The sequence below is a fragment of the Raphanus sativus genome, chromosome 9 (genome assembly GCF_000801105.2).
Source record: "Raphanus sativus cultivar WK10039 chromosome 9, ASM80110v3, whole genome shotgun sequence".
NCBI classification, from domain to species: Eukaryota; Viridiplantae; Streptophyta; class Magnoliopsida; order Brassicales; family Brassicaceae; genus Raphanus; species Raphanus sativus.
In genome coordinates this window covers 5,509,197-5,533,015 of record NC_079519.1, presented here as the reverse complement: position 1 = coordinate 5,533,015, position 23,819 = coordinate 5,509,197, and the positions used below count along the sequence as shown (strand labels likewise).

Genomic DNA, 23,819 nt, shown 5'->3' with positions numbered 1-23,819 from the left:
TTTTCCTTTAGGTAATTGATGCGCTAATTATAGTTGAGAGTTGGTTGTGGTATTACATTGTTTTGTAATTTTCTAGAATTGGATGAATATAAATAAAATTGCGAGGAAAGAAAGAATTTGTAAATATAGACTAGAGTTTTGACCCGCACACCCGTGCGGGTATAAATTTTGTTATATATTTATAGTTATTCAGTTTTGATATTTGTTTGTGTTACTCAATGTGTTTAGCTTCTGAACTTTATAAATTAGAAGTTTGTGTTTATCTTTCTATGGTTTACTGTCTTTTATTAGTAATAAAAATATTTCTGGATTTTTTAAAAATATAATATATTTTTAGTTAAAGTTATATATAAATTTCACATTTGATATTGATATTTTCTTTAAATAAATACATGTTTAGATAGAAAAATTAAAAATAAATAGATTTTTTTTTAAAAAAATTAGCTAATAATCTAAATTATTGAATTGAGCTATTTAGTTATTATTTTAATTTGGTTCATATATCAGAATTTAGAGTTACATATGAACTGTTTTGTTAAAGAGAATATATTGTAATATACTAATTTAATAAGTATTCTTATTAGTTATCTAGATAAATTATATTTGCGTAGTTAATATGTAGATAAATATATTTGTGATTAATGGGAAGATATATCATATAAGATTTTTGCAAATTCAAGGTCCGTCTAACCCGAGTAGACTGGGACAAATTGATTTGTGATGAATGTGAGTTGTCTTACTTAGTGATTATTTTATGGTTTGTTAATATTGACTGGATTATTAAATTGATGTAGTTTGTTAAAGTTGTTAAAGCCGTTGCTTTATTTGAGGTGGTACAGACGTAATGGTTGGTTAATTTTAAATGGTTTAGTTTAAGTATTAAACATGGTTTAGATAATAGCGTCCACACGAGTTTTTGTTTTAACTAAGATAAATATAATATGTCAAACACAACAATTTAATGTTTGCATTTACACTTCTTTAGTTTTTTTTTTATGCCAACACACTTTGTTAGTTAAATTTCTGATACTATATATTGTGTTGCTGGTCTTATTATTATTTTTGTATTGGATGTATGTTGTGTTAGTTATGTAATAATAAAAAAATATTTTCGATCTATGTTTAAATATATCTTTAGTTATATAAGTTAAAAAAAAATTAACTAACATGTTTTACTGTAGGATAAAAATGTAACATCATTAATAAGTTTCAATTCAAACTTTAAATCACGTACATATATTTTCAAAATTTAATAATTTCAATATTTACATAAACCTCGGGTGATTCGGTTCCGATTCAGTTTTTTGGTTTTTTTGTTTCCGCAGGTTTAGGATCGGCTAGGGTATTTAGAAAGTTCGGTTCAGTTCCGATTCACTAATTTTTATTTTAACTACATAGTGTGGTTATTAATATGGATCATAATACATTACAAAGAAAATACTTTACTATATTATTAATGGAGAAGACCCACAAATAAAAATTGGGAAATAAAAAAGTACACATGTTGTTTTCAACTTAACTAATTTTTTTTTTGTATTTTTTTCTATTGAACACAAAAGTCAAAAAATATGACCTCTTTCATCTCTCCCGATTAACAACTTTTTCTGCCAATATCCACCTTCATATCAATGAAAAAAATAAGCCTGAAATTTGTTTCTGGAATTAACAGCTGATGAATCCATTAAGAAACTTGTTTCACTGAATTATGATAAACATAAAAGTGAAAAACACAGGAGCAGAGACTGCGTATTGCAACCTAAGATATCATGAACAACAAATCTATCCCTCAAATATATAAACATGTCTGCTCTTCTAAAAAATCAGAACAGAGTAAGCCTTGCCTTTTATGCTGGTATCTGGAAATCTCTGAACTAAGAATTGCATATTCTCCACTGATCGAGATCAACAAAACCCTTCCGATGCTGTAACATGCGATTATTTTCTCCATTAATTACAGAGAAACCCAGTAATCCTTCGAATCTTCATCCCTGTTAGATTTGAGATAGTTTCATCATTTTAATCGTCACACAACTATTAAGGATATATGAATATCTTTTAAGATCCTTTACGTATATTATTTAAGAATTGTTCAAAGATATAGGAAGTTAAAAAATGGCGTGATTAAAAAGATAAGTAATTGGTTATTAAATATGCAAAACTACTGTGTTTTAATGTTAGTGGCATTCTATTGTAAATATTTAGGAAAAGTTAGGGTCAAATCTAATATGTACTTCAGTTTTAATAGATTAGATTAGTAAAATATAGAGGTGGAAAAATTCTTATTAGGACAGTTAATTATTAGTCATGTAAACCGAAAATAATAACATTAAAATATTGTATATCGACATGTTGGATAGCTTAAATTTGATATAAACTGATTAACGATGCACTTTTGGTGAAAAAGATGTATCATGGCAATGAGTTGATAATTTTAATGTAAGAGTAAAATGTCAGAAATAATCTTAGGGGTTTTAATTTTTTTCCGTATATTTTATATTTGGAACTTTAAAACTGATTATAAACTGATAACTGATATATTTCTGATTAAAATTTAGTAGTTGAAATATAAATATTGATAACATAATCAAAATGACTACAAAAACATATGGAAAATATAGTTTTATTGAATGTTTTAGAAAAAAAAAATATATCGTTTACAATAATTATTTGCGTTACTAATAATGTTAGAATAATTTATGCTGACTGGATTATAGATTTTATGAGGTTATGTCATGCAGCGGTTGCGTTGATTTATTTGGAATATATTTATTTTGTTTTATGGGTGAATAAAGTAGTACGATATATTCCATGGAAATATTTAACCACTGAAACATAGTAAATACATATTAGAGGCTCTGTATTTGTAACCAATAATTGGGCTTATGTGTAAGTTTTACTATGATGGTTCCATCAGAACCGGAAATGCAAAACTCAAAGATAAGACAGTTGTCTGTTAACTAAATTTAAAATCAAAACAGAGTCAAGAGTCTCAAAAAATCAGAATTTGTATTTTTAGAAAACAATGTCTTCGTCGAAGCATAAAAGATTAAAAGTGTTCAATAACACATTGGCTGCTGTTCCTGCAATGAAACTGATGAGATCAGTAAGTTAAAATCGGTTCAGAGGTAGCAGAAGAATAACGCTAGAAGAAAAACCACTCTAGTTGACCCAAGCATCTTTCCTATCAATCCCAAGTTAAAGAGCTAACATATATACTGGATTTCTATGTTTAATGGATGACTTTATTCATTCATAAAACGACCATCTGCAGTGACTTTTCACATTGGACATTTATTTTGGATTGAACGCTAGAAGAGTAACCACTCTAGTTGACCCAAGCATCTTTCCGTGAAGCGTCCAAGCATAAAAGTGTTAATCACTGATTACTACAAACTTACGTACACATTAAAAAAGTGTCAACGGAGTCATCAATCTCTTTCGATGATATCGCTGTCTTGGCACGTCGTCCAGCCAATATGGTAGCCTCATTCAACAGATTAGCAAGATCTGCTCCACTAAATCCAGGTGTTCTCATCGCTATCACTTCAAGTGAGACATCATTTTCAAACTTCTTAATACCAGCATGAACCTTGAGAATATCTGTTATCCCCTTGATGTCTGGAACATCAACACTTACCTGCATCACAAACTCATAGCTTAGCACCAGCTTTTACTAAAAGATAATATAATATCAATGTTGCATGAATCAGATAGTACTGGTCGGTCAAACCGTCCCGGCCTCAGCAAAAGCAGAGTCAAGATGTCTGCTCTATTGGTTGCAGCACCAATGATAATACCAGTGTTACCTTCAAACCCATCCATCTCAGTTAGCAGCTGATTCAAAGTCTGCTCTCTTTCATCATTACCTCCACCAATTCCTGTTCCTCTTTGCCTACCAACAACATCAATCTCATCTACAAAGACAATGCAAGACGCGTTCTCCTTGGCCTTCTGAAAAAAAAAAGATCACGGACCCTCGAGGCACCAACACCTACAAACATCTCAATAAACTCAGATCCGGAGACGGAGAAGAAAGGCACACCAGCTTCCCCGGCAATAGCTTTCGCCGAGAGCGTCTTCCCAGCACCAGCCAAGAGTAAAATAAACTAATCAACAACACAGTAAGAATACAACTACCACGCATGAAACTGAATCCACCTTTTAAAGATTTATCTTCTGCTAAAACACTACACAAAGAGTAAAAACATCTGAAAAATCTATTATAAAAAAGAAACGAATTACACAAAAGTACAACATTTTCAGAGTTCAAAAAAAAAGAAAACGAACAGAAGATCTGTTCGAGGAGAAGAATTTTAACATATATTTATACTGAACTCTCAGATCCAAAAAGCTTTGAAAACAGATCGTGGAAGAGGAATCAATGGGAGTTAAGACGATAACATAAACCGTTTTAGGCTGTGGGAAGAAGCAGCGTAAACGTCACCGCCTCGCCACCGTGAGAAGGGGAATGACGAATCTCGTTTCTTCTCTTCCGACGTTCTAGGGTTAGAGGGTATCCGGGCCGAATAACACGCCCAACCGCACAAAGCCCAATCGCAGGACACGCAGACGAAGCCCATGATAACATGGAGTAATTGATACGGTGCGTCTAGAGAATTGGACACGTGTCAGATGCTGGGTAACCAAATTTCTGACGTGGACGCTGATGTGTCAGCAGGTGGGATACATCTTTTCTTTATAGATATAGACATGTTAAAGTGTACCGGAACAATTTCATTGTTGTAGAACTTGAAGGAAAAACATTATTACATAAAATCATATGTTTTTTAATAAAGTGATTTTCTGTAAACATAATTGATCATTGGATTGTTTAGACATTTTGTACAAAAATATACGACAATTTTCAATTTAAAACACCTTAGCTAATTCGTGTATGACTGTCGAACCGTCAAACACAAAAAAAAATCAAATTTCATCACTATGTCAAATAAGAAACACTAGAATTATCAAACCTGATATGTACATTCTTTTACAAGAAAGTAATCCACATATAAGTACTTGTAGTTATTTTTAGTTTGTACAACTTATTTCTTACATTAGTTGGAATCTATTTAAATCAATAATCATGAGACATTTCTTTTTGGTGAGAGAGACATATCTGCACATATAGGACCCGCTCATAAATGATTACATCTTCAAAGTTATGAACGACTATATTCGTTTTTGTTTTTTTAACTTTTTCGATATTTACTGCCAATTTATGACTTCCTTTGGTTCGGTAACGAAATCAGAAAAAGCTTAACACACATTTAGTGCAGTGAGTTAAATGTAGATAATCATGCTGCAGTTTCTTAATTACACTAATAATTTAAAATTCTAACACATCATGTTCAAGTTAACAAAACAAAACGAGTAGCACGTTGGCAGAGTTTACCCAATGGAACCGGGAACCGGGGATAACCGGTAATCCAATAGGCGAGAAAGATGGAAGCGAATAATAATAAATAGAGATAAAGGTTGCCACTAGACTCGGCTTACGAGTCCCATCATCATTTTCATTCCCCGACGCGAGGCGACGAGACGAGACGAGAATCTCTTCCTCTTCCTCCTCCGGCGAAGGAAAGTCTATTATCATTCACATCACTCTCATCGCCACACCAAGTCTCCTTAATAATCTCCGTCGTCATCTGTAAATCCATGTAATCTCCTCCGTTGATTCTCTACTCTCCTCTCGTCTCCTCTGCTTGTGTGAAGAAGATTCTTACCTCACTGTAATGTGATTTTGTCCCGATCTCTGCTCATTTCCAATTGCGACGGCGATCGATCGCTGAGTCAGTTGATCGGATAACCTTTTGATCGTAATTGTGTTTAAAGCGATAGTTGTCCTCCTACTCTGTGAGCTTTTGACTTTTTTATTTTATTTGAGATTAATGCTGGATCTCAACCTCAATCTCAATCTCAACCTAGAGAAGGAGGTTTTGAATCAGATGGATGAATCAGTGACGTCCAACTCTTCCCTAGTCAATGCCGAGGCTTCCAGCTGCATCGATGGTGAAGAGGAGCTGTGTTCCACACCCACCGTTAAGTTTCAGTTTGAGATACTCAAAGGAGGAGGAGGAGGAGGAGGTCGAGAAGAAACGACTAAGGAGTTCTTTCCTGTTGCTGCTAAAGGGGATGGAGATGGTGCGAGTTTTGTTGATTTGAGCGGGCAGAGTTCCAGGACCTCCGTTGATATTTCCTTCCTGAGAGGAGGGGATCAAGGCGGAGATGCTGCGAGGGTGGTTATGCAGCCACCGGCCGCACAGCCGGTGAAGAAGAGCAGGAGAGGGCCTAGGTCTAAGAGTTCTCAGTATAGAGGTGTTACTTTTTATAGGAGGACTGGAAGATGGGAATCGCATATCTGGTAAAATCTACTTCTCTTTGATTTATATAGGATGAGGAGTTTGTTGTTGTGTAATAATAATCTTTTCGTTTCTCCATTGTTGCAGGGATTGCGGTAAACAAGTTTATTTAGGTATGGCTTCTATCAGTTTTACCCACCGTGAGGTGGTTTCATCTGTGTTTATTGCTCTCTATAATTAAGTTTCATTCTTTTTTAATTCAACAGGTGGATTTGACACTGCCCATGCTGCAGCTAGGTAACAATGCATTTGCATATATATGATCTTATTGATGTCTCAACTGTTTTTGCTTATTGTACAATAAAATGGATGTTTCTTTAAGTTCAAGTTTCAACATTTTTTGATGCAGGGCGTATGATCGAGCTGCTGTAAAGTTCAGGGGTCTGGAGGCTGACATCAATTTCGTTATCAGCGATTATGAAGAGGATCTCAAGCAGGTTTTGGTTACGGATTTAGAAAATGTACTCAAGACATGGATGCTTTGATGTGTGTTCTTACTCTGGTTATCCAACTTTTCAGATGGCGAATCTTTCCAAAGAGGAAGTTGTACAAGTACTTAGGCGTCAGAGCTCTGGTTTCTCGAGGAATAATTCAAAATATCAAGGAGTTGCTTTGCACAAGATTGGCGGGTGGGGAGCTCAAAGGGAGCAGTTAAATGGAAACATGTAATCAACTTCTCCAGGGATCTAAATTTTTGGCCTTTACACATGTTGTGTCTTTCATCCTGAATTTTATCTATTTGGAATCTTTATGGAAGCAGGGTTTATGACAAGGCGACAGCCACAAAATGGAATGGAAGGGAGGCTGCTTCTTTAATCGAGCCTCATGCATCCCGGATTATTCCGGAGGCAGGTAATGCAATTGATACTCGGTTCCTTGCTTGTTTAACTGGTCGATTTCTGTGCAGGTTTTGCTGCCATCCGTGATATTTCTTCTCTGTGTGTATGAAGCTCTTACTAACTTGTTAACATGTTTACTAACTATAGCTAATTCTAAGCTCGACCTCAATTTGGGAATCTCTCTTTCACTGGGAGATAGTCCAAAGCAAAACCTTAACAATATCGTATGTGGAAGGAACTCCAAGGTGCATCTTTTTCTCTGTTGTTCACCAAATATGATTTACTTTGATATGTGTTTGGCTGTTTGCTGCAACCGTTGGTCAAATGTTACTTTGTCCATATCACATCGCTATCTTGCAACTCAAAGCTAATTTTCCCAATTAACTAGCTAGAATTCTCATGGTTCTTTCTTGGTTCATGAGTTTCTTGTTCTTCCATTTATAATCACAGATGGAGAACCACATGGCTGCATCAACATGTGATACACCTTTCAATTTCTTGAAGAGGGGTCCAGACCATCTTATTAACCGGCATGTCCATCCTTCTGCGTTCTTTTCATCCATGGTAATACCATAAACTCACATCTCTTTATATCTAACTGGTGTTACTGCATATAAGTATAACTTGCACAAATCTTCGGTTCCTTCTGTCAAGAACTAGAACACCATATGAAATAAGGGTTTTTCAAAACTTAGCAAACTTGCTCGATTTAGGAGTGTAATTTGTGCAACTAGATATTCAGCAGGTGGCGACTGTTGTGATATTTGCTCAGTGAGAAGTACTTTCCGCAGAGTATTATGTTTTGCTTGTTAGCGTTATGTTATGTTTTTGCTTGTTAGTTCTATATATGTCGTAAAAAATTCAATTCTCGTCTCCAGGAAAGAACACCAAAGGAAGGCTTTATGCCACGGTCTTCCCAAAGTTTCCCAGCCAGGACATGGCAAGCGCAAGATCAGTCCAGTGGTGGAACAGCCACAACAGCGACAGCATTGCCACTGCTCTCAAATGCAGCATCATCAGGATTCTCACACTCAGCTACACACCCGCCTTCGTCATCCACTGCTACTTTTCATCCTTCTCAGCCTTTCCTCAATCTGAATATGCCAGGTCTTTATGTCATCCACCCATCTGATTACACATCTCGAAACCACCACAAACATGACAGTAACCGCTCACAATCACCACCATAGCGTCCTGATTCCTCCGCCACACTCAAGGTAAGAGTTTTTAGGAATAACTCATACACAAGTTGCAGTTTCCTCATCCTGTTTAATACGTTTTGCTTAGAATCCACAAAAAAGTAAGAATCCAATTTTGATGGAAGATCTCTAAAGTTTGAGATGCGTGTAGTAGTATGAATCTTTTGATGGATTAAACTTGAAAGGAGAATGAGAAATGTTTAGTGAACATAGGAATAAGACAAAAGTCTTGTAGAGCATTATCCTCCTCGTGTCTTCTGTTAATAGTTTCTTGAAGGTCATATAAAACTGTGAGTAACAAAATTCTTCTTACGTCAACGTGCAGGTTCCAAACATCGCCGAAAGTTAGGAACAACTTGACTGTGGAAGGAAAATCCCAGAAAATATATTGCACTCTATTTGCCATTGTTTGCTTCTCACTCTTCTTTTGATTTGTAACATATAAAAAAGTCAGGGGGTAAATTACAAACACAGAAACCAAAACCCCCATTTGTCATATTACTATGATGTCTCTGAGATTGATTCGGATAACCTTGTTCAAACTCAATGCAATCTATTTGTATGAATGTACTGTGAGACTTTTCCTTGTCATAACTAAACAACACAAGACACAGTTGCAGGCAGCAAGACAACATGATATGTATAGACAACATAATCATAGAGACTTGATGAGACTCAGGAACTCTATGTAGAAAACGTCTTTAACCAAAGTTAATTTAAAAACATCTTTCACAACATAATCCATAGCTATAAAACGAAATCATAAAAGCATCCTTACATATAATGGTGCTAAAACACAAACACATGCAAAGACTACATAAACCGAGAGGGAGAGACTCATCATTCATCCCCTAACAATGTGGACCTTGAGAATGTGAGCTACATTATTACCATTCTTCTTCACCTCAATTACCATCTTATCAGCAGTTGTCACGTTGTTCCTTCTGAAGACACTTCCAAATCCCTTGACGAACACACTTCCGTTATCCTGAAACTTGATTTTCCTCTCCAACGTCCCGAACTTAGCCACGAGCGGGTCGATGATAGCTATACGCTCAGTGAAGTGTATGTTGTAGTCTTTCATAATGTGAGACGGGATGAGCTGCATGACATGCATGATGGATTAAAGAAACACAAAAGCACAACATATATAACCAAATCAAGTGTCAAAAGATCTTTTCTTATTACCAGTTGGCTCTTTTTCTTCGGGTTTAGGATCACAGTAAAGGACGGGCTATCCGGATCATCCAGAACCTTTCTATCATCATCATCATCAGCCTCCATACCATCGTCCACATCAAGATCCTCATCATTAACATCCACATCCTCGTCATTGGCCTCAACATCATCATTATCGGCCTCAACATCATCACCATCATCATCATCTTCATCATTAATAACAATGACATCATCATCGTCATCGTCGTCATCATCAGATTCATCTTCTTCGATCTCTGTGGGTTTCCTATTGATGTATTGAAATGTCGGTTATGTATATTTGGTTTAGTCTTTGTATATTGATACCCGGTTTGTTCCGGTTAGGTTGTTACAACAAGTGTATATAGTCATTTGACTACTTTAATAAAAAGCTAACAGAAAAGTTTTCCCCATTTTGTCTCTTCTCTCTCGAGTCGGTTCCACCATTGTTGTGCTCAAGAGAGCTTTTCTGTTCAACCTTTGTTTCACTAAAATGGTATCAGAGCATTGAGCTCTAGCTCAACATCTTTGTATCCTTTTCTTTCTGCTTCGATCGATCTTCTTTTCACCATTCTTCTCCAAGTTTGGTTCTTTCTGCTCCAAGTTTGGTTCTTTCTGCTCCAAGTTTGGTCCTTTTCTGCTCCAATGGTGGTTACTCTTCGCCGCAACCGTCGTGGTCGCTTCGCTCGCGCCGTCAGCTCCGTTCCTCCTGTCGCTAGTCCCGCCTCTGCTTCTGAGGCTGTTCCAGCTTCGTTTTTGGGGACTCCGTTTGCTGCTGCTGCTTCGATGAACCCCGATAGCGTTCACTCTCCGTTGTTTCTCCATCACGCCGATCATCCAGGCCTGTTGATTGTCTCTGTACAGCTGGATGGGTCGAACTATGGTCAATGGAGTTCTGCGATGAAGATAGCACTGGATGCTAAGAACAAGATCGCTTTCATTGACAACTCTCTTCCTCGTCCTGTTGACGTTAACCCTCTGTTTCGAATCTGGTCTCGATGCAACAGTATGGTAAAGTCGTGGCTTTTGAACTCGGTCTCTAAACAAATCTATGGAAGCATTCTTTCCTTTGACGATGCTGCTCAGATTTGGAAAGATCTCCATGATCGTTTTCACAAAACCAACTTACCCAGAACTTTTCAACTCGTTCAACAAATACAAGATCTTCGCCAGGGCTCGATGGATCTGTCTTTGTACTACACCACCTTGAAGACCCTCTGGGATAATCTCGATAACTCTGAGGTTGCTGATCCTTGCGCTTGTTGTCAGAGCTTCAACTGTGCTGGTCAAAGACAAGCCCAAGCAAAGGTGGATCGCTCCAGAACCATCAAGTTCCTCGCTGGTTTGAACGAAAAGTACTCTGTTATTCGTGGTCAGATTATCATGAAGAAACCCCTTCCAGATCTAGCTGAGATATGCAACATCCTTGACCAAGACGACAGCCAGCGCTTGTTCAACGCACCCGTGATTCCTGCTGCCTTTCAAGTCAGCTCGCCTCAAGCCACTACTGAGTCACAAGACTCTGTATCTGCGGGTTCTCAGGGTTCTCTTAACGCTTTCCAAAAGAAACCCAACAGACCCATTTGCTCTCATTGTGGCGTTGAAGGACATGTGATTGATCGTTGCTACAAGCTTCATGGCTACCCTATTGGATGGAAGAAAGGCAAACCCATTCATAGCAAGTCGACTTCTTCTCCTGCTGTAGCTGCTTCGGTTACTACTTCAGAGAAGTCGTCCACTGGTGGCTTGGATAGTTTGGTTGGGAATCTCAGTAAAGATCAGATTCAAGACTTCATTGCCTACTTCTCTTCTCAGCTCCAGCCTGCTCCTTCTGTGAACTTCAGTGCTGGAAGCTCATCACTTTCCACCAGTTCCTCTGTTGCTAGCCCCTCTGGTATTGTTTTTTCACACTCCACATTCAGATTCATTGGTATTCTTACTGTCTCTGAGTATGTAACTACTGTGAAAACTTGGATCATTGACTCTGGTGCAACGCATCACGTCTCACATGACAAATCTTTATTTGTTTCGCTTGACACTTCCATCAAGCGTCATGTGAATCTCCCCACTGGTCAGACAGTTGCCATTGGTGGAGTTGGTTCTGTTGTTATCAACAGTACTATCACCTTGCAGAATGTGCTTTATATCCCTGCCTTCCGTTTAAACCTTATCAGTATCAGCTCCTTAACCACAGACCTTGGTTCTCGGATTATTTTTGATCCTGAGTGTTGTGTCATTCAGGATCTTTCCAAGGGATTGATGATTGGACGAGGTAGACGGATTGCGAACCTATACATCTTGGATGGAGAAGATGCAGCTTTTGAAGACTCTGTTTCAACTTCTTTTGTTGCAAATTCAGTTATTGATGCTTCTGTTTGGCATCGCAGACTTGGCCACACTTCTTTTTCTCGTTTGGATACTCTTACCAATGTTCTTGGGATTTCTAAATTTAAGAATAAAGGATTGATGCATTGCGATATTTGCCAAAGAGCTAAACAGAAGAAGTTACCTTTTCCTTTAAGAAAGAACATTTGCTCAACGATCTTTGAACGCCTCCACATAGATGTTTGGGGTCCATTCTGTGAAGAAACACAAGATGGTCATCGTTACTTCCTTACTATTGTCGATGACCACTCTCGTGCAACATGGATCTACCTTCTCAAACACAAGAGTGATGTGCTCCAAGTGTTTCCGTCGTTCATAACAATGGTTGAGACACAGTTCAATGTAAAGGTTAAGTCTGTTCGCTCAGACAATGCTCCAGAGCTACGGTTTGAGGAGCTTTACAAACGAAAAGGGATCATTGCTCACCACTCCTGCCCTGAGACACCTGAGCAGAACTCGGTGGTAGAACGTAAACACCAACACATCTTGAACGTTGCGCGGGCTCTTCTCTTTCAGTCTCACGTTCCTTTGTCTCTATGGGGTGAGTGTGTACTCACGGCGGTCTTCCTTATCAACAGGACGCCTTCACCTCTTCTTGACAACAAGACTCCATTCGAGATTCTTCATCAAAAGGAACCTGACTATACTCATCTCAAGACCTTTGGTTGCTTGTGTTATGCAAACACTTCACCGAAGCAACGCCACAAATTTCAAGACCGTGCTAAAGCTTGTGTCTTTATTGGCTATCCTTCTGGATCCAAGGGTTATAAGCTGATGGATCTTCAGAGCAACACGATCTTTGTCTCACGAAATGTTATCTTCTATGAAGACATATTCCCACTTCAGAAACCTGTGATCACCACTGATGCTGAGATGTTCTTCCCACCTGTTGGTTCAACTACTCGTGATCATGATGCTACCACCTCTGGAACCACACCAATGCCTGATCACTCTGTTACTTCAGGCTCTACCCGTAGAGCAACTAAACCACCAGGTCACCTCAAGGACTATCACTGCTACGCTGTGAATTCCTCTACCGAGCATCCTATCTCCAATGTCCTATCATATGACGCATTGTCAGATCCGTATATGATTTTTATCAATGCAGTTAACAGCGCTCCTGAGCCATCTACCTATGCTCAAGCAATCAAGTTTAAGGAATGGTGTGAATCAATGGATATTGAGATTACTGCTCTTGAAGACAATGGAACTTGGTTGATTTGTTCTCTACCTGAAGGAAAGAAAGCTGTCGGTTGCAAGTGGGTTTACAAGATCAAACTCAATGCTGATGGAACGATTGAGAGATATAAATCTCGCCTTGTGGCTAAGGGTTACACACAGCAAGAGGGCTTGGATTATGTTGAGACATTCTCACCTGTCGCTAAACTAGCCACTGTCAAGCTTCTCCTTGTTGTGGCTGCTGCTAAAGGGTGGTCCCTTTCTCAACTGGACATCTCCAACGCCTTCCTCAATGGCGACCTAGAGGAAGAGATTTACATGACCTTACCTCCTGGATACGCAGGAAGACAGGGGGAATCCCTTCCTCCCAATGCTGTTTGTAAGCTCAAGAAGTCACTGTACGGTTTAAAGCAAGCATCCCGTCAGTGGTTCCTGAAATTCTCTGCAACTCTGCTTGAACTAGGCTTTCAAACTTCATCTGGTGATCACACATTATTTCTCAAGAGCTCTGGTAACGTTTACATGGCGGTTCTTGTCTATGTCGATGACATAATTATTGCTAGCAGCTGTGACAAAGCTACTGCTCTGCTCAAGGAAGCTCTGAAAACGGCATTCAAACTTCGAGATTTGGGTGAGCTTCGTTATTTCCTTGGCTTGGAGATAGCTCGATCATCTACTGGCATAAGCATCTGTCAACGCAAGTATGTCCTTGATCTCTTGACAGAAACTGGTCTCCTTGGTTCGAAACCTTCCTCAATACCCATGGATCCTAGCATCAAACTTTCACTTGAGGATGGTGAGCTTTTATCTGATGTGGAATCTTACAGACGTCTTATTGGCAAGCTTCTGTACCTTACCTTCACTCGGCCTGACATCACCTTTGCAGTGCATAAACTATGTCAGTTCACTTCAGCTCCCCGAGTCCCTCATCTTCTCGCTGCTTACAAGGTCCTACGCTATCTTAAAGGAACTATAGGACAAGGTCTATTTTATCCAACAGAATCAGACTTGAAGCTCTCTGCTTTTGCTGATGCTGATTGGAGTACTTGTCCCGACACTAGACGAAGTGTCTCCGGTTTCTGTATGTTCGTTGGGCCAGCTTTGGTTTCTTGGAAATCAAACAAGCAAGAAGTGGTCTCCAACTCCTCTGCTGAGTCTGAATATCGAGCTATGTCTGATGCAGTGAGAGAAATGCTTTGGTTTCGAAATCTTCTTGAGGACCTTTGGATAGACATTTCAGAACCTGCTCCTCTTTATTGTGACAACACTGCAGCACTTCATATTGCTAATAACTCTGTCTTCCATGAGCGTACTAAGCACATGGAGAGAGCTTGCCACATTGTTCGGGAACGAGTAAAGATGGGACAGATCAAGACTCTTCATGTGAGGTCTGTTAATCAACTTGCAGATTTACTTACTAAACCGTTATATCCTAATCCTTTCCGACATCTATTAGGCAAGATGGGCATTATTAACATATATGCTCCATCTTGAGGGGGAATATTGATGTATTGAAATGTCGGTTATGTATATTTGGTTTAGTCTTTGTATATTGATACCCGGTTTGTTCCGGTTAGGTTGTTACAACAAGTGTATATAGTCATTTGACTACTTTAATAAAAAGCTAACAGAAAAGTTTTCCCCATTTTGTCTCTTCTCTCTCGAGTCGGTTCCACCATTGTTGTGCTCAAGAGAGCTTTTCTGTTCAACCTTTGTTTCACTAAAATTTCCCAAGCTTTTTACAGGTTCCTTGGCCGTAAATACAGAAGTCGAAGAGACGAGAGCCATCGAACTCAAAAGCCAAGAACTCCCCGCCTTTCAGATCTTCGTCCTTGACGATCCTCTTCCACCCATCCACCATCGAGAACTTCGCAGGATCACCACGACGTTTCCTCAACTTCAGTTTCCAGACGTTTCCGTTGATGCTTCTAACGGTCACGTCCTTAGGAACAGAGCTTGGTAAATAGCTGCTGAAAGAGACTGGTATCTCCTGCAAAAAAAAAAAAAACACGATCTACCAGTTTTCAAACCCTAGAAGGAAAAACAGAGTGAAGAGAAAGTTTGATTTTTTTTTTACGAGATCGTCTCCGGAGTCGTTAGGTAGGTACACTCTGAAGAACTTGGGAAGACGATCAACACAAGAATCTCCTGTTTTACAGAAGAAGTCAGATACAATTCAAAATGGAGAATCAAGAAGAAGGGAAGAAGAGAGTAAAGGAAGAAACCTTTCTTCATTGTCGTCTCTCTCTCTCTCTCTCTTTGTGCTGATCCTACTTTTGGGAAGTAAAGATGAGATAAGGCGACTCTACAAACCCTAAATTTTTTTGTGATCTTGGTGGGGGTTAATTTACATCAAATGGGGGGGGGGAGTTTCTACTTTTGTAGGAATATTGTGAAAACAGAGACTGCACTCTGTTTCTCTGCTTTTTTCCTTCAAATAGGAAACAGACCACTCACTTTTACGCTTCCCACAAAATGCAAATTTAATTCGTCTGTGAGAACAAAAATTACCCGCCAAGGCCCACGAAGCCCACGAACCCCACGAGAAATGGGTCGGTCTAAGTAAGAGTTCATAGGTTCAGTTGAGTTGGCTACAAATTCCATATTACATAAAAGCGTGATTTACATTGTTTAATTATCTTTTTTTTCTTTTTTGCAAGGGTTGTTTAGAAATTGGAATCCTTTCCTGATCTCTCTGGTTATATATTTGTGATTGTGCTGTAATGTCTTTGAGATTATTAACCCAACCATGCATTGTACAAAGTCAAGAACAAACTGTGTATAACAGATACTACGTTCTTATTATATGAGACTTTCGTCACTACATGTTGCAGACACACAAACAACACCACAGGGGGTAGATTATATAATAGATAACAGAGAGTACTGAAAATGATAAACTGTCTTGATTAAAACCTACCAAAGATATTTTAGCATCCTTACACATTATTAACACATAAAGCTTCATATATCCACTTATAAAATGGACTTTGATGTCACGAGCACGAGCCAGACCATTATTCACTTCGCATATCATTTTATCCGTAGACTTCACTCTCTTAACTCTGTCTCAACTCCACTCCTTCCATCATCATCTTCATCGGCATCAGTATAATCACCATCACTGCTATCCTCATCAATAACTATGATATCTTTTGTAGATTGATCTTCCATACCAGAACCTTGCCCACTACTAACATCATTAGAACTATCATCATCAATAACTACGATATCTTCGTCACCAGAATCTTGATTATCATCATCATCATCATCATCATCATCATCATCAATGACTATGATATCAGCACTCTCAGATCCATCTTTGCTCTCTTTAGTTTTCACTGAATTTCCAAGCCTTTTACAAGTTGCGTGGCCGTAGATACAGAAGTTGAAAAGACGAGAGCCATCAAACTCGAAACCCAAGAACTCTCCGCCCTTTAGATCTTCGTCCTTTACGATTCTCTTCCATCCATTAACCATAGAAATTTTCTCAACATTACCACAACGTTTCCTCAACTTCAGTTTCCAAATGTTTCCATAAATGCTTCTAACAATTATGTATTCAGGCAAGGACTTTGGTAAGTAGCTGTTGAAAGAAATCGGTATGTCCTGCAAAAAGCATCTACAACTTTGAACCAAATCTTACAGATAATGGTGAACGTAAAACAGTTTGAAGATAGAAACAGAGTGAAGAGAAGTATTTGTTTTTTTTATTTACCAGATCATCTCCAGAATCATCAGGTAGGTACACTTTGAAGAACTTTGGAATACAATCATCAGAAGAATCACCTGTTCGAAAACAAAAATTGTAAAATAGGATTAACTGGAAAATCAAGAGTATAGGGGCAACCTTTGTTCATTGTGTCACCTCTTTGTGATCTTGATTTCTTTTGGGGGAAGTAAAGATATATCTCAGACTCTTCTTACCTTCTTTCTAAATACAAAAAAAAAAGCTTTGTCTATATTACTTATCTCCCATCCCATAGTTTGCCTTTTGTAGTATAAAACAGAGGCTTGTCCTCTGTTTAACGCCTTGTTCCTTCAAACGGTAAAAAATAACATTATTGATACTACTAGACAACTGTCACTTGCCTACTTTTACTTTGATGCTCCACTAACTGAACCGATCCGGTTAAATTCGAACCGGAAAACCAATAAATAGCTTAGCCTGAACTCAAGTGAAAACAAGTCTGACTGTTGCAATAAAATGTTAAGCTAGAGCATCTTTAATGGTATAAGTGGAGAGATATATTTTAAATGTGAAAAATTAATAAAATAAAGTAAAAAGTAAAATTTAGTGTCATGTCACCCTAATAATCTCACCAAAACACTTCTAGTGGAAGACCTTGAGATACACATCTGTGATCACTATTTCAATTTTTTCATTTTATTATATTGTCTTAAGATGTGTTGGAATATAACAATAAAGATGCTCTAAAGAATGAGTTAGAAAGAGCTCCAAAGTAGGCTCAAGGCCCATAAAATAATTAATGGGCTTGAAACTCAGCCCAATTTTTGAAAACGACGATATCATCCTTGTACTATTTGAAGAAAGTTGTGTAGAGTAGACCAACTCGAGAAAAGGGTAATATAGTCAACTCCTGTGTATCGATCTCCTGACCCGATCGTCATCTTTATTTCAATTTCAAGTTTTTTTCCCTCAACGTCTTCCCGCTTACGAGGCCGGAATATTCTTTCTCAACATCGGCTGACCGATCTACGACTCCGACCAAGAACTTCGCCGTTCCTCGTTTCCTATTTCAGATTACATTCTCTCTCAGTGTAACTAAGAGAAAAAAAACTCTCAGCGATACCGATTTGTCCTTTGGGGATTCAGATCTCGAGAGAGAGAGAGTAGTAATGGAGAAGGATCTGTTAGATATCTCTGGGGAAGACGAATCCAATTGGCTTCTGAAAGATACGCCGCTTAAAGGCGTCACGTCGTCGTTTGCCGTTGGTGGCCGAGAAAAGAGTTATTTAGATTGCTCACCTCTTCAAATCCCTAGATCGAGTCGCGCCCTTCCTCCTCCTCCTCGTCCTCCTTTTTCTTCAATTGGTAACCGCTTTTACATTGTTTTCTCTCATAACATAGCTAGTGTAAATTTGAAACCATATTTTTGAATCTTTGATTGAAAAACTCGGTATGTAGTGTAAGTTTGTGTGTATTGGATAAAATGATTTTTCCAGGAAGAGTAACAGGCAACACCATGGAGGAGGAGAAGGCAAGCCATTGTATTGAAACAACAGGCAGTGTAGTAGGGAAGGAGAATAGCAGTGGGAGCAAAGTTGAATTGAGTGTGGAGCGACAACAGATGAAAAAGAAGAAAAAGAAGAATGCAGGTTTTAACTTGCGTAAAAGCTTAGCTTGGGATAGAGCTTTTTCAACTGAAGAAGGTGGTGACTGTTTAGTGTTTGACGGATTTTTAGCTTTTTTCTCCTGTTTTGGTCTAAAATGGTTCTAAGTTGGGGGAATATTGGTCTTGATGAACCAGGTGTTTTGGATTCCACTGAGCTATCTAAAATCACTGGAAATGCTTGTCTAGTTGGTGGAGATATGTTGTCTGCAATCCAGGAGGAGGCGATGTCAGCTTCCAAATTTACTAATGTATCACCCGGACTACAAGCTCTCGAGGAAACCTTGTTTAACGACTTGCCTGTGAATAGTAAAAGGAGAGAGAAGAGGATCATGACTGGCACTGTGCCTAAGTACGCAACACCATCTAAACCGCAATCTTCCATGGTGAGTTTACTTTGACATGAATTCAGAATTTTCTTACAGTGTTCCTTTCCTATCATAAAAGTAGTTTTTTGAGGCGCTTTTTTTCTTTTTTTCTATTTAACTGTTGAATGCATTTATTGGCCCAGAAAAAAGTTCCAGCTCAGGATTTGAGGAGCGGTTCCAAACGCAGTGGATGTCCCCGACCTCCTCCTTCATCTTCATATCCTTTTCTTCCTTATTGTACTGGTTGCTAAGGCAATCACCATCCATGCTTTTCTGGTTTTGTTCCTTTTGGCTTGTTTTAACCTTAACTTCTCTGAACCCTGAAACGACCTGCAAATGTGCATACAACAATACCACGTTGCAGGGAGCCGATATCTAAAGTTTCTACGACCAAATCTGATCCAGTTGCTAACAACATGACAAGGATTACTAGAAGTCCAAGCAAACCGAAACTAAGTCAACCTACTCAATCAAGTATGTCCTCGTTCAGTAAGCAAATAGATCTATCTCATTATGTTTTTTTTTTCATTCTTACGTTTTCAGAAAATGCCTTGGCAGCACCTTTTATATATTCCTACATGATTGCATCACCTTGGTTATTTCTTCTGATACAACAGATAATTCTCAGAAGAGCTTAGGATCTGTAAGCTTCTCTAAAAGCACTTCGAGCGCCAAGAGTAAAACAAGTTCCAGCCTAACGATCAAAAGTTCAATTCCGAAGCCCTCTCTTAAGCAATCTAGAAGAAATGTGGTAAAGCATTGCTTCCTCTGCAAACCAATATAGCAAGTAGCTTATGCACTAGATATATGAAGCGAATGTTTACGTCTACATGAAAGTAACATGTTGCATTTTCTTGAACTCTAGATTGCCAAAACATCAGCTATTCCTTCAGCATCCAAGTCACAGTATTCTCTTGTTGGGAAGTCCAAAGATGGCCCTATGACTACATCAGATGTGGATATGCTTGGTCATGCGTTAAATACCCCCGAGTCTGATGTAACTAATATGAGCACCACATTAGCTCAAAATAATAGAGTTGGAAACACGCAGTTCGCAGTTTCCCCACTAGTAAAGACATCAGGTTTAAGACTGCCGTCACCGTCAATTGGCTATTTCGATCAGGTATATTATTAAAATATACTGAAGTCTAGTTGTCGTTGAGGATGTGCTCTTAATCTTACATACTTCTTATTCCTGATTTTTGCAGTCCGGTTCTCAACCTTCACACAGCGCAGAAGAGAAACATATACAGCTTCCGAGTTATGATGTTTGTTCAGCTTCTCGTTTTTCTTTGATCCCTACCTTCAAGAAACCACAATTTTCTGAAAAAGCTCCCAGAGTTAAATCCAAGTCAGCAACTCGAACCATCGCCAGTTCAGGTTCAGCTGCAGGTTTCTCTGTTCAAGAAAGGGTGAAAGTGGGCTTGAAAAGCACTCGGGACATAGAATCTAAAGTGTCGTCTTGTTCAAAGAATTCTCAGATTACTGAAAGCCTGCAGCATCCGTGTATCGTTCCTGGTGATATTTGTACATCTGAGAACCTTTCTACAGCGAAATGTGAAGATTTCCAGAGTAGCAGTGAGCTGCAGCTCAGTAGAAGGCCTGATGATGATATGGTAGAAGGTCAACTTATCAAAGGTTCCATGGATTCTCAGGTGCAGGGTCCTGCTGGCGATGAGTTGACACAGTTGGAAGTCTGCAATCAAGGGGAAGAAGATAGATGTATTATGAACGATGTTAATGGAGATATAGATATATTGGATGTACATGGAAAACCACAAAAGGAATGCATGCACCCTGGAGATGAAGACGAGCAGAGTGACTTCCTCTGTGGAGAAAAAGATGTGCTAATTACCAACCATTCTACTGAAAATGATATATCTTCAGAATATCAGTTACGTCTTTTTGTTCCTTCAGGGTCTGCTGACGCACCAGATTGTGTTCAATCATCATGCAGCCATTTTGAGGAAAATGCAATGTTGGATTCCATTCGGTGTGGTCATAACATAGAGTGTGATGGTCAGGCTGTAGTAGAAACGGAAAAGAGAATTGATGTAAGCGATAGCACAGAGACAAACTGTGAGGCTGACTTCGTTGGTCCATTTCCCGATCGCAAAGACTGGTCTCGAGGATCTGAAGAACAGCATTTCTCGTGCCAATTAGCCCTTGAGGGGAAAGAGAGCAGTCGTGAGATAGATGTCTTGACCAGAAACGAAAGAGCAGATGCAGATGATGGCCCTGATTTGCAGATAAATTACTTAACTGGTTCTTCTGCAGTTGAGCAAAACATCGAACCAGTGACCTTACTAATGCCTTCCTCCGCTGAAGTTAAGATGGAGAATAAATCTCGGGAATCATCTCATGAACCCTGCTCTGAGAAACTAACTTCTGAAAAGCATATTCAGTATAACTGTTCCAGTGCTGCAGATACATCTGATATGAATGATGTTTATGAAGTGAAGCAGACTGATCAACTTGGAACATCAGATGGTTGCTGTCCAGCAAAAGATGTATCTGCCACAGTCTCTTATTCAAATGAGGAGCTTGAAGATAACTCAGAGCTGGAAGACATGGATCTGGTTACTGAGTCAGATAGCTCAGATGAGGAGCCTGATGGTAATTTGAATCTGAAACAGGTGAATCTGGTTACTGAGTTAGAATTCATTAGTAACCAGGATGAGTTTCCTATCAAGGGCATTCCTGATCAAGAATATCTGGAACAAGAAGCTATCTATACTGCAATGGACCAGTGTGGAAAACCTCAAACTCTACTAAGTGAATCAATTGGTTCCCCGGCTTCTTTATGTGAAGATCCTGAGAGTCTAGATCAGGACACCATTTTCTCCAGAAGCTCCGAAGGCAGGTCGAGCCAGGATTCAAATTCTGCATGTATTGTGTATAACTATGGTGGAAAAGCTGAAGTCCAGACAGATACTAAAAAGGATTTCAGTACTCGGGTTACTGGTCAAGAATATGTCTCTCATGAAGAAGGTGAAGTTCAGCTCACAAAGATCTCTCGTGATCCTGTAGAATATGTGACCAGAGAGGAGGAATCAGTAGCTCCGATATCTAAGAATGAGGCTTTCTCAGTCAGAGATGATATGCAGCCTGACGAGTTTACTGTGCTGAGCGATGACACTTTGACATCAGAAAGCAATGGAGTTCATGCTTCTGAAAAGGATTTCAGTGCTCAGGTTACTGATCAAGAACTCGGCTTTAATGGAGAGGTGGAGGCTCAAGTTATAAAGATCTCTCCTGATCCTGTAGTATATGTGAGCAGAGAGGAAGAACCAAGGACTCCTATAACCATGAACGAGACTTTCTCAGTCAGAGATGATATCCAGCCTGACGATGACAATTTGACATCAGAAAACAATGGAGTCCATGCCTCTGAAAGCAGTAGCGATCGTAAATGTTCACCAGAAGGCAAGGATAAGACGGTACCAATGTAAGTAATCTAATCCAGTCTCTAATAGGATCTATTTCTGTTCCTTAAGCGCAGTTGTATGTTTGAGAGAATTGGCTGATAAATTCACTGTTTCAACAGGGATGCTAAGTCTGAGAAGAAACCTGATCCTATTATTGTAAAGCCTCCAAACGCTGTTCCATTTTCTGACGAGTGGTTAGCTGCAATTGAGGCTGCTGGGGAGGTATAAACATATATATTTCTCAAAGATAATGAATGAAACCATGATGATAAAGTGAATATCCACTTGCTGTTATTGCACGTATATGAAATAGAATTATTTGGCGATGCCTCAGCGGATGATCTCTTGTGTTAAAAAATGTAGGAAATCTTAACACTGAAAAGTGGACGTGTACAACATTCACCAACCGACAAGACTGTTCCTGAACCAGGTCCATGGTCTCCGGTATAATTCTCTCTCCTCTCTCATATCCATTTGCGTATATTTGAAAGAGGTGTTGATTTGGACTTGATTTTAGCTTTTTTATTTTTATTTTTTCTACCAGTGTGACAGATTACAACAGTGTAGAATTTACCTATGGTGCAAAAAGCTTAAGTAGATGACGTAAAATTGTTTTCTTGACACTAACTTGAGAAAATCATTTGTGATGGTCAGGTTAAGAAGAAGAACAATCAAGGAGTAGGACCATTTGACTGCACAAAGTATACAAACAAAGGTCTTCCTCCTGCTTTAGATTGAAATCTTGGTTTCGTCTACCTTAACCATTCGTTTCTTTTGTCTTTTACCGTTATTTAACCACTACCAGGAAACTAAAACTTTGTTGAACACAACCAGCTTTCTTTTGCATGCTTAAGAAATCAAATGTGTACAAAGAACTTGCTGTTTTGTTCTTGTTTAGAAGCATTAATGACTTGTTCCATAAGGGGATACATTTTCGTACCAGTCTTTTGGGATATTCATTTAGGTTGAACGTTGTATAGTAAAGAAGTGGTAATGCCGTAATGATACTATGATTGTAATTACTAAATACTAGTAACTGAGAGGTTTTTCAACTGCACAGATCAGAGAGCCGTTTCTCTTGTTTCAATTGATGTCGAAACTATTTCCCTTCTTCCTTTTTTGTTTGGTCAGAACTGTAATTAATTACCAGTCCACTCAGTTTCAAATTTTAAATATAGAGAAATTCCATTTAGCCATCTCCATAACTTTTCATAAGGTCAATTTTGCAAAATAACCTTTAGCAAAATGTTTTTTCGATTGTAGTCTCTTATGTTAGGTGAGAGAATTGTCGAAAATACCTTTTGATGAATGAGTTTGTATTTAAAAAAAAAAGAAGTATGAGTGTATAATTTTAGTCAAACAACTATGAATGTCCTTCCTTCCTTTATGTGGTTGGGTTGTAATGTTGGTAATGCCATTAAACTTCCAAGACTTTTTTTCCGACTAAAAAACTTCCAAGACTATAAGATTGTTTGTGGCTGAGTAATTTTTGGTAATGTATGTGTGTA

The 23,819-nt window shown here is 38.6% G+C and overlaps 5 protein-coding genes across 5 annotated transcripts; 2 read left to right on the top strand and 3 right to left on the bottom strand.

The window, feature by feature from the left end:
- Positions 1-3,394: 3,394 nt before the first annotated feature.
- Positions 3,395-5,596, bottom strand: LOC108824576 (ATP-dependent zinc metalloprotease FTSH 2, chloroplastic-like). Its single transcript, XM_018598000.1, has 4 exons — positions 5,396-5,596; positions 3,996-4,106; positions 3,718-3,951; positions 3,395-3,637 (listed from the first exon to the last, which is right to left on the bottom strand). Exons 1-4 carry the CDS (start codon positions 5,594-5,596, stop codon positions 3,395-3,397), a joined length of 789 nt encoding a protein of 262 aa, XP_018453502.1.
- LOC108828433 (AP2-like ethylene-responsive transcription factor TOE2) lies at positions 5,484-8,966 on the top strand. Its single transcript, XM_018602129.2, has 10 exons — positions 5,484-6,364; positions 6,450-6,475; positions 6,569-6,599; positions 6,712-6,799; positions 6,882-7,027; positions 7,123-7,214; positions 7,349-7,446; positions 7,652-7,765; positions 8,080-8,418; positions 8,726-8,966. The coding sequence occupies exons 1-9, from the start codon at positions 5,892-5,894 to the stop codon at positions 8,389-8,391; spliced, it is 1,380 nt and encodes a 459-aa protein (XP_018457631.1). The 5' UTR covers positions 5,484-5,891; the 3' UTR covers positions 8,392-8,418; positions 8,726-8,966.
- A 119-nt stretch (positions 8,967-9,085) lies between these two features.
- On the bottom strand, positions 9,086-15,522 carry LOC108828434 (B3 domain-containing protein At5g60130-like). The gene is made up of 5 exons (XM_018602130.2): positions 15,387-15,522; positions 15,239-15,309; positions 14,893-15,151; positions 9,589-9,866; positions 9,086-9,502 (listed from the first exon to the last, which is right to left on the bottom strand). Exons 1-5 carry the CDS (start codon positions 15,394-15,396, stop codon positions 9,245-9,247), a joined length of 876 nt encoding a protein of 291 aa, XP_018457632.2. The 5' UTR covers positions 15,397-15,522; the 3' UTR covers positions 9,086-9,244.
- A 412-nt stretch (positions 15,523-15,934) lies between these two features.
- LOC108826255 (B3 domain-containing protein At5g60142) lies at positions 15,935-17,146 on the bottom strand. The gene is made up of 3 exons (XM_018599645.2): positions 17,012-17,146; positions 16,880-16,950; positions 15,935-16,770 (listed from the first exon to the last, which is right to left on the bottom strand). The coding sequence occupies exons 1-3, from the start codon at positions 17,019-17,021 to the stop codon at positions 16,213-16,215; spliced, it is 639 nt and encodes a 212-aa protein (XP_018455147.2). The 5' UTR covers positions 17,022-17,146; the 3' UTR covers positions 15,935-16,212.
- Positions 17,147-17,766: 620 nt separating this feature from the next.
- LOC108823492 (uncharacterized) lies at positions 17,767-23,253 on the top strand. Its single transcript, XM_056995266.1, has 11 exons — positions 17,767-18,217; positions 18,349-18,555; positions 18,654-18,905; positions 19,034-19,100; positions 19,203-19,357; positions 19,501-19,634; positions 19,749-20,006; positions 20,092-22,331; positions 22,431-22,533; positions 22,675-22,755; positions 22,966-23,253. The coding sequence occupies exons 1-11, from the start codon at positions 18,022-18,024 to the stop codon at positions 23,047-23,049; spliced, it is 3,777 nt and encodes a 1,258-aa protein (XP_056851246.1). The 5' UTR covers positions 17,767-18,021; the 3' UTR covers positions 23,050-23,253.
- The last annotated feature ends 566 nt before the right edge of the window (positions 23,254-23,819 follow it).

Excerpts from the sequence above, each read along its gene's own strand:
- LOC108828434 (XM_018602130.2), bottom strand. Across the intron at positions 15,152-15,238 it reads ACGACTCCGGAGACGATCTC|GAGATACCAGTCTCTTTCAG; the intron begins GTAAAAAAAAAA and ends TTTTTTTTGCAG. Across the intron at positions 9,867-14,892 it reads AGGAACCTGTAAAAAGCTTG|GGAAACCCACAGAGATCGAA; the intron begins GGAAATTTTAGT and ends AATACATCAATA.
- LOC108823492 (XM_056995266.1), top strand. The coding sequence starts at position 18,022 with ATGGAGAAGGATCTGTTAGATATCTCTGGGGAAGACGAATCCAATTGG. Across the intron at positions 22,534-22,674 it reads CAATTGAGGCTGCTGGGGAG|GAAATCTTAACACTGAAAAG; the intron begins GTATAAACATAT and ends TAAAAAATGTAG. Across the intron at positions 22,756-22,965 it reads AACCAGGTCCATGGTCTCCG|GTTAAGAAGAAGAACAATCA; the intron begins GTATAATTCTCT and ends TGTGATGGTCAG.
- LOC108826255 (XM_018599645.2), bottom strand. Across the intron at positions 16,771-16,879 it reads ATGATTCTGGAGATGATCTG|GACATACCGATTTCTTTCAA; the intron begins GTAAATAAAAAA and ends TGCTTTTTGCAG.
- LOC108828433 (XM_018602129.2), top strand. The coding sequence starts at position 5,892 with ATGCTGGATCTCAACCTCAATCTCAATCTCAACCTAGAGAAGGAGGTT. Across the intron at positions 7,215-7,348 it reads CCGGATTATTCCGGAGGCAG|CTAATTCTAAGCTCGACCTC; the intron begins GTAATGCAATTG and ends TACTAACTATAG. Across the intron at positions 7,766-8,079 it reads CTGCGTTCTTTTCATCCATG|GAAAGAACACCAAAGGAAGG; the intron begins GTAATACCATAA and ends TCTCGTCTCCAG.
- LOC108824576 (XM_018598000.1), bottom strand. The coding sequence starts at position 5,596 with ATGATAATAGACTTTCCTTCGCCGGAGGAGGAAGAGGAAGAGATTCTC. Across the intron at positions 4,107-5,395 it reads CCGGTTCCCGGTTCCATTGG|TTTATTTTACTCTTGGCTGG; the intron begins GTAAACTCTGCC and ends GTTGTTGATTAG. Across the intron at positions 3,952-3,995 it reads CTGAGTTTATTGAGATGTTT|AAGGCCAAGGAGAACGCGTC; the intron begins GTAGGTGTTGGT and ends TTTTTTTTTCAG.